The sequence below is a fragment of the Phasianus colchicus genome, chromosome 7, assembly GCF_987193195.1.
Source record: "Phasianus colchicus chromosome 7, bPhaCol1.hap1.1, whole genome shotgun sequence".
Lineage (NCBI taxonomy): Eukaryota > Metazoa > Chordata > Aves > Galliformes > Phasianidae > Phasianus > Phasianus colchicus.
The window spans coordinates 34,223,826-34,233,092 of record NC_143442.1 but is presented as its reverse complement, the minus strand read 5'-3'; the positions used below and the strand labels follow the sequence as shown (position 1 = coordinate 34,233,092).

Here is a 9,267-nt window from a genome sequence, read left to right as displayed (position 1 = left end):
TGCAGAGCGCTCTGCCTCACTCCAGCAGCTCCTGGACAAAGCTCCTACGGTTCCTGCTCATCAAAAGCAACAGGATTGTGATTTGGTTCACAGGAGACCATTTTATTGCCAACTTGAAGTGTTCCAAACCCACACCACCTGCTTGCTTTTGTCTTTTTTTTTTCCCCAAACGAGGCATAAGGTTTAAAAAAAAAAAAAAAAAAAAAAAGTGTAATTACAATTCCAATAGTGATTTCTTTTAACTTCTCAAGCATATCTCATCAACAGGATATACAGTACAGTTCAGAAGAGTAAACATTTTAAAAGTAAGCAAACAACTTTTTTTTTTCTTTTTTTTTTTTTTTTTTTTTCAACCAACGAACACAATTTCTTGCTGTATTTATGCTGAACTCTCCTTTTAACATGGACAAGTTATGAAGTTAGGTTTCTTCTTCGGTACAACATGGACACGGGACTGGTACAGTCCGGGCTGGTTTTCTTCTGGTTGGTGTTGTTGAAGTTAAAGACAGCTCTGCAGCATGGAAGCCGTGGTCCTGCCGGCCGTCGCCCTTCATCATCTCGCATAGCGTTTAATGTAATCTTCAACTTTATTCCTGAAGTCCTCCTGGGGAGAAGCAGAGGCAGAATTACCACCCGAAATGAACACCCACCACTGATGGCTCTTCTCAGCAGGCACAGACACCCCACGCACACAAAGTGTGCAAAGGAAGGGATGTAACACCAGCTCCAATCTTCTGTCGGCAGATAGGAAAGCTGTGCATCACATTGGGGTGTTTGTGAAGGAGCTGCTTCCAAACAACATGCTCCTGAGCCACAGGCTGTCTCCAGGTACCTCGAGTCTGCAGAAATATCACACCACCAAAAATAAGTGACACCTTGAACTTGTGTTCAGCTCTGATAAGCTGTGGGCTGCTTTGCTTTGCTGCAAACTGGAACGATTACTCACAATGGCAAACCATGCTGGAAATCTCATTTGCTGTCACGGTGGGCACCCTGGGCATTACAGGCTGATCCCTCACAGCAGCAAAACGAGCACTCAGACTCTCCTTGGGCAATGACAGCATCAGAGCACGTCAGTCACAGCACTGCACCTGATACACTAAGACTTGGGCTCACTGTATTAGTGAGGAATGGAGCTTGATTACAGAATAACCTGAGTTGGAAGGGTCCCGTAAGGACCATCAGGTCTGATTCCACACATCAGTGCAAGGAGGCAACACCACCCATCTTTCAGGACAGTAATACAAATTAAGGCTCTTTCTAACACATTTTTTTTTTCTGGTTTTGCAACCATCTAGGGTTGCTGACACTCTTGTTTATGGCCCCAGTTTGCTGGGAGCTGAATGGGTTAACAGAGGGCTCCCTGATGCCTGCTGCCCTAAAACAAGCTGGGAACATGGCCAAGAAATACCACTGAACATGCAACAGAGCCAGCTGCATCTTTACTGTAACTACAGTACCTACAGGTGGCTCAGGACTGAGTCCCATGTTTTTAAATGGACAGACGGGGCCTCTGAACTCAACTCACAGGAGCTGGACCTGGGCCAAGGGGTGCTCCAGGACTCCACGCCCTCACTTACATGTTATCAGCAGATGAAGGAACTGACAGCACTGGTGAGAATGCGTTACGGCTGTCCTTGCTGTGTGTGAAGGAGGTTCTCATTACGGAGCTGTAATATTCCATCTTCACATGCCATATGGCTCAACAGTCCCTGATTAACAGTGTGCGCTTTCCTACGTGCACATCTGTTCGTGTGCAGCACTGAATAATCAGAAGCAAGGAATTAGTCAGAGCAGTCTGCATTCTGCATGACAAAGAGGAGCACAGGATCCTGCAGGAGCGGGGCTGGTGCAGGCAGTGCATGCAAGCACCCAACACCATGTCAGGCGAGAGCCCTGCTGCTCTCTGCCCCGTTTTACCCTACAAAGGCTGATCCTAAGTCCTGCATCCCATGATCTGGATGCTGAGAGGGAGAAGAATGGGTGACTGCTGCTGCCAGGGACCCATCCGCTGGGCTCCTGCCTTGTCCCTCCTGGGACAGCTGCGTGCCCTTCAGTGGGACTGTTAGGCCACTGTAAGGGGAGAGGGCTGATGGTTGCTGTGACATTTGACTACAGCAGCACGGATGCTGCAGCGCACGACACTCCATCAGAAGCAACCCCAGCCAGCCATTAAGCTTTGAAAGGCCATCAGGGAGTGCTGGAAATACTTTTTAAAGCTTTTCAAAGGGGAAATCTAATTTTAATTTGCCTTTCATCAACTTCACGGCGCAGCGTTTCCTTCACGAGCTTCGAGATAGCTGACAGATGGAACAAGAGGCTGCCAGTGCTGCCCATGGGTTTCCCAGTGGGGTGGGGGTGGTGGGGAGAAGCAAGGCTGGGCTTTGCACTTGCGAGCAGCACCTGCAGCCCTGTCTTGCTTGGGCTGGAAGGTGAGCAGAAGACAGCAAGAGATGAGCAAGAGCTGGTGGATACCCACGACGTGGCAGTGTCTGCTTCAGACCCACGCATGAGCAAAAAGCCATTTTGGAGCAGACCTAAAGCAGTTTTGCCCCGAGCTGCAGGGAGGTCAGAGCGGTACGTGAGCACAATGGGTCCATGGGGAAGTATGTACTGCATGAGTAATGCTGGCCAAATCCCTGCTTCATCTGCTGAGAATCATACTGGGGCATCAATCAGCTGAAGGGAAATGCAGAATTAATCAACAGATGAAGAGTGTGATATATGAGCCACAACATATTTCACAATATCATTGTGCTGAAAACTGGGTTACAGCACAGACCGAAGTTCAGCACTCATTGAACTTCTGTTTGAACACAACAAGCTTGGAGCTTTCTGAAAAAGTTGTGGTCTCAGAGATGGTTTTTTTTTTTTAAGAATATGGACCCACGTAATAACACAAAATAGTAATTAAAACCTTCACTATTTTAACACAAAGTTATTTTAGTCCAAAGTTTATGAGCAGGGTTAAATCCCAAATGATTTCTGTTAGGACCCTCTTTCTGGCTTCACTGAAAGGCATGCTAGTGGAACACTGGGCTCTAGCAGTCACCAAGCCACAATCTGCTCACGTTGCTCAGCCCCACTCAGTGCTTTGGGAGGAGGACACAAGAACTGGGTAGGTTTGCCTATGAACCGCACAGAACACATGTAGAGCAACCTTTCTTTTCCATCTTGTAGGAAAAAATGAGTCTTCACACCCATCAGCCCCTGCACTCCCACTCTCTTTTAGAAAGGAGCTGAATGAAACACAAAGATCTCCAGTCCCAGGCCTTGTTCCAATCCATATTCCTACCTCGCTGTGATTTTCTTGGCACTGTTTTATTTACAGCTCAGCTTCTACATCATTTCACAAATCTTCTGAGCCCTGTGATTACATTTCAGTTGCATGAAGGTGGACTTGGAGAGAAGGGAGGGTGAAAAACAGCACAGGTGTCCCCGCCACACTCACACCAAGTAGGTGCAGTCCCCACAGCATCAGTTTTTGGACATTTTTTTCCACCCAGGCTGCTGCACTCACAGCCAGGTGACAGAATTGATGCGAGTGGTGGCACTGATGTACCTGCTGGACTGCTGCTCAGGGAGGAGGCCAATGTGCACTGTGCAGAGTGAAGCACTTTGAGGTGCTCAGTACTCAAAAAGGCCATGGATTAGGAGGTGAAAGCTGCTGAGGTGGTCAGGGCCTACAGCTGAGTCCTGCAGAGGAAGGTCCAAGCCCAAGCACAGCCTCACCACCACCCTCACCTTCCAAAGAGGAGCCCTCACTCTGCTCCTGGGAGTCCTCTGGTCCTACAGCTGCAGAGCCAAGCGACTCAGGCTTTGCTCTGACTCTGATCTGCTTCGTAATGCTTACGCTTTAGCCAGGTTGCTGAAGACAAGAACAACCACCTGGGTCTGCTTTGAGTCATTTCCACGTGGCCCTGGGCAAACTTATGCTTCCACCGGCGAGCACAGAGCTGCTCTGCTCCTGGAAGCCTTGCTGATACAGCTGTTGGAGCTGCCTGCAGGAAACAGCCCTGAAAAACAATCACCTCAATCATCCCAATTACACAGATGCACACTTCCACCTGTGAGGATGCCACTCACTCCCAAGAGAGGATATGTCTTCAGGATCTGAGATCTTAATGGCTAAATGACCACAGCGGAGGAAATCGGAGTTGTCTGGGTCTGGCAAGAGAGTTTTTGCAAGTCATCCCCTCCACAAGTCATGGCCTGGTCACACAGTGAGGCACAGGGAAGGGGAGCTCAGCACAGACTTCTCCCAAAGCCACACATTTGTCTGCAGAAAGTGAAACAGAAGCTTTCCTTCTAAGCCACCTACCTGCCTAACACACATAAATCAAAAGGTTTCCAACATCTGCATTTCCTTTGCATTTCTGCCATCACCTCAGCCAGTCAAACCATCTGCAAAAGCTTCACCAACTTCAGGGGGGCAGAAAGAGGCTCCATCCGTAATCAAAGCGTTATGAAAGGTGGGTAATGGTTTCTGTAAATACCATTAGAATTAACAGAGGAACTTTTTTGCTATTTCCATCTGTTAGCACAATTAGCAGTTGTGTCGTTGCTCGTTTGCACACACTGCTTAATGCACTTTATGCTCAGCAGGGGAAGGCTTCAAGGCTGCTGTATGGATAAAGCACAAAATGGGGAGGAAATCCAAGGAAAATGCACAAATGCTGGGGGAAAACAAAATGCAGATCCTTCATGGTTACTGCAATTTCAGCACAACCACCATCAAACAGGGAGGTTGGCCGTGCTAAGGAAGTGAAGGATTTACTGTAGTAAACAAGGAGATAAATAAATGCAATGACTCACAGGGTGCGCTCTTTTGCAAAGATTGGTTTGGACTGGGATGGTTCTGTTGTTCCTACTAAGACAGCTCAGCTGCAATCAAAGCAACGAAAAACAAACAACAAAAATTAAGCAGCTTCCAAAAAAACCCGCTTCAATACCTCAGGAAGACTTTGTGGGTGCATCTAATTAGAGCAATTCTTCAGCGTTTCATAACCCCTCTTAGAAAATGTTGGGACAGAGATACTTGGCTCGGTATCCAGGAATAAATGCAAGCTACTTTTTTTTTTTTCTTTTTACCTGAAGAAGGTTATAAAGCCCTCACTCTTCCATCACATCACAGTTTTGTACCATTCTTGAGGAGAATGTTCAGAACCAGCTTCTTCCTATTAGCGAGAGAAATCTCAGCATGTCCAGGGGCAGCGTGGAGCTATCAGTTTAAACACGGGAATGAGGTTAAGTGGAAAACCTTATACCCAACAATGGACAAAGGCAGATCCCAGTCCAACAGAAGCTGAAACACGAGGATGTAAAACAGCACAGCAAGGACGAGGCTGCACTAATCTAAGCAACGCACTGACTCAAATATTCTGCAATGCAAACAACATTAAAATGAGGGTCTGACAATGCCAGCTTGAAGCAAACATAATGAGAGCGAGATGTGGGCATGCCTCCCCTTGTTAGCTGCAACAATACCCTGTCTTGACGAGCACAAGCAGCCTTTCTGTTGCCTGCTCTTCCTTGAGCTAAGAGCCAATTGCATCAATCGAGCCGTTGACAAAGTCCAGCTCTGAACAAGCTGAAGATAAAAACATACTAATTTGTGTCCTAAATTCTTAGATGCACAAATCAAAAGGCTGGAGAGTTCCTGGAGGCACGGATCTATTCTGGTCACTCTTTCTGAGTCTCTCTGGAAGAGCAGCAGAATAAAATGTACGTGGAACTGGTCAAGGGATGGAGGCGGCTGTCCTGGCTCAACAAGTCAGCTGTGTTTGTGGGATGAAGGGCTGTGCTGAAAGGTTTGGCACTCCATAGAACCTGCAAGTCTGAAAGAGACTGCAACTCAAACACACAAATCTGCTCCAGCAATTTCAGGGACTGCCAGCTGAGATGCCAGGTAAAACAGAGGCACTGAGACAACAAAATAAAGCGAAACAAGGGGCGAAGGTAGTAAGAAAGTCAAGCTGTAGTCTACTGATGTCCATATGCACTTTTTAGGCAAAGATTAACGGGATCATCCTGTAGGAAGAACCATCTGGAGAGCTGTCCCGAAGTCTCCTGCCATACCTCAGCCAGAGAGGAAGTATCAGTGAGGACCAAGAGATTCCTGAAGTGTTGTAACGATTAATCATAACGTTTGTCAAAACATTTCTTACAATAAGAAGTTTCAAATAGCAGTATCTCCTTACTGTTTCCTTGGGTATATATAGAACTGCTCCTATCATCTCAAACTCCTCTCTCCCATCGCCCCACGTCCCACAGCAAATTCGTGGGCACTTTCTTTTTCCTTGTAATTTCTTGATAAGAAATGAGCGACACCGCAAAGTCAGCTATGATACAGTACAGAATTCAACAATGATTTGAGTTTTTTTTGTTTGTTTTCTTTTAAACCATGGTACTGTTTCCTTGAGAATTAATAATACAAGATGAAGCAGCAGTCGTTTCAAAGCCTTGACTTCAGTTACCACTATAGCAATCTGAATAGCACAAGTCTCTCTCATCAGTGCAAGAGCTTGTGGTGCTGACAAAGAGCGTGTTGAGCAAAAATCCCCTAAAAATTACTGCATACCACTGTCTGATTGCTGATGAATTCAAATAGGGCCGAACAAGGAAGAGGAAAAAAGACAGATGCATGCGAAAATATGCAGATCTTGTGATCAGTATGAAGTAATGGGACTCCCCTTGGTGTCTGAATTGCTGGTGGGTAGTTACCTCTACCAGAATAAAGCCTCGTTTAGTCAGCGTGCTTATTGGCAACCCACACATTCTTACCCACACAGCTGGAGAATAGCCAGCAAAAATCAAGAAAGGGCTTTAAAACATACATCCAAGCAAGCAAAGACAACAAGATCTGCCTGCCTGCAGACTTGCAAACTATCACTGCTACTCTCCTCACCCCACCACAATGCAGCTTCCATGATATTCCTCCTCTCTCCAGTTCCTTCATCCTTCTGGTCTCCTCCCCAGCAGTTGGATGAAAGTAAAATGCATGCTCCATGTGCCCTCATGGGCCGAGGGCATCTCACCTGGCGTGCCAGTGTGGGCTCTCCAGCCTTGAAGACAACATCCCACTGGATGCTTCCCTGCTGAGTGACCTTCCCTAGCTGACTTTAGAGCACAGGAGCTGGACCAGACCATGCAGGGGGTCGTGCCTCTCTCAGCAACTCCATTGCTTTGTGAAACGCCTCCTGAAAATGTCTCAGAACTGTTACAGAACAGACAAACCTCCTAATGTGATTCAGAATTGTTTACTTGGTTACACTGGATGTAAGCAAGGAAGAAGAAATACATGTTTGTATCAAGACCTTTACCTTCAAGTTAAATTAAAACCACAAGCTTCTCGTGTAACCTGCCAGCTGCCTAACAATTTCCCAGCATCTCCTTACTCATTATCATCAGTATTCATCATTTTATATCTCTTCCAATTATTTTGCTGCTGCCGCGGGAATATTAGAGTGACAGTCTCCAAAACAATGCTCAACTTTTATCAGAGAATTCAAGGGAAAACAGAAATCCTTCAGAAGTGATTGTGGCAGAGGTTGACACATCTACCCGTACCGTGACGCACCAAAGACAGGAATAATTTGTTACAAGTATAATTTTTAATATTGAAAAATGGAGGAGAAAATTGTTGGGCTTGTCAACTCAGTAATTCCTTTACTCTCAGCTCCACAGAAATGCTTTTGTTCTCCACCTAATTACTATTATCTCATATTCCAGTAGGTGCAAGACCAGATTGTTTAGCTTATGGATGAATCCTCCTTCCTCCCCCCTACCCAGCTGCAATTTTACACTCTAGTAAATCTGAATACTTTAAACAACCTGAAGGGCCCTGCAATTCTGCATCTCTCCCCACTTACAATAATTGACACTAATCATGTAAATGGATTGCTCTAATGATCAAGACAAGAACTGACTTTTCTTTTTTCACCTTTTTTTCAGTAGCTGTGTGTGCTGCACTGCCCTGCTCAGGATGCCATCCTTCCTGATGGCAGTCTTTCTTTCATGATAACAGCCATTGACTTTCATCACACGCATGACAGAATTTTCCTCCAGCCAAGGAATTACAGCTGGGACTGCCTGAAGAATACAATACTTACAACAGCTGGAGAGACATGAGGGTGAGTTACTGTTAGGAACTCAGTCTTCATTGCTGACCATTCTCTGTTTATCACATCATGCACTGGACTGTGGGGTAATGCTGCTAAGAGGTTAGAAAGTAAAACATAAGCACAAGAGTCTCAGCTGTGCAGCACCATGATGATTTAAGCCAATTTTAGTTCTGAAAAGTAGCATCTTGTTGGGACTCACAGACCTACCATGTTCAGATTCCTCAGCTGGTTGCAAACTTCATCTTCTCTTGCAATGGCTTGGGCACTGCTCCCTCAGTTCCTACCTTCTAAAACACATCCAAGCGTGGTTTACTGACTATTCCTCCTATTAAATGTAACTCCTATTTATTTTTCAAGAGGGATTTCAGCTCCTAGGTTCACATGCTCAATGATATTAAAGAATCAGAAGCAGCTGTTGTTTTCTGCAACAAGCAACGTAATACTTTGGAAGTTATAAAGGACTTATTTTTAGTTGGGTGATAGGCTAATACCCCAGCAGTGTTAGAGCAGTGCTTTACTGCTAGAGCAATGCAAGAAAACCTGTTACCTACAGCAGCTGCTAGCCTTCTCTGATGAGGAAATCCAGTAGGGTCCTTGGTTAATGGGTGCTGGATGGGCAGTTGATGTTAACAAGTAGTGACTTTGATGGTCACAGCCAGCCATGTGACTGCAGAGCTACAAGAACAGGGGTTATGAACACACCATACACTCAACACCATGCTGTAGGCTCACATGTGATAGCTGACTTGTAGGCTCTGCTGACTGATCCATCACACAGAAAGAAGTTTGCACGTTACGTGGTGAATGTCTACAGTATTGAAATAAAGCTCTTTCTAGTCTCCAGAAGGCAAAAATATCCTGGCTTTACAGATTTTGTTACTGAATATTCACACTGCTGACAACGTATCTGGCACGGTATGATATGCTTGAGTTTGCAGGTTGTGCCCAAGCCTGCCAACACAAGGCTGGATCCCACAGGGAACAGCCACCCTCTGACAACACCTCACTTGGCAGCTGTAACCCATCCACTGCCCTCCTTTTCCTCTCCTGACACAGGATTTCAGGTTGGTGCTGGCATAGTGCTGACAAGAGATGCCAGGAGAATTTTTGCATTGCTTATCTGCCACTTTCTTACTCCACACAC

The 9,267-nt window shown here is 45.9% G+C and overlaps 1 protein-coding gene across 3 annotated transcripts in view; it reads right to left on the bottom strand.

Annotated features, from left to right (window-relative positions):
• Nucleotides 1-81: 81 nt before the first annotated feature.
• Nucleotides 82-9,267, bottom strand: part of UBE2F (ubiquitin conjugating enzyme E2 F (putative)) — a 64,846-nt gene continuing 55,660 nt past the window's right edge. For 2 of the 3 annotated variants that reach the window (XM_031604562.2, XM_031604561.2), the window contains one exon: nt 82-604. In XM_031604562.2, the coding sequence (XP_031460422.2) occupies nt 554-604 (51 nt within the window). In that variant the 3' untranslated portion in view covers nt 82-553. Of the gene's footprint in view, nt 605-4,738; nt 4,885-9,267 lie in introns of those variants that run through there. The other variant, XM_090144501.1, reaches the window with a different exon arrangement.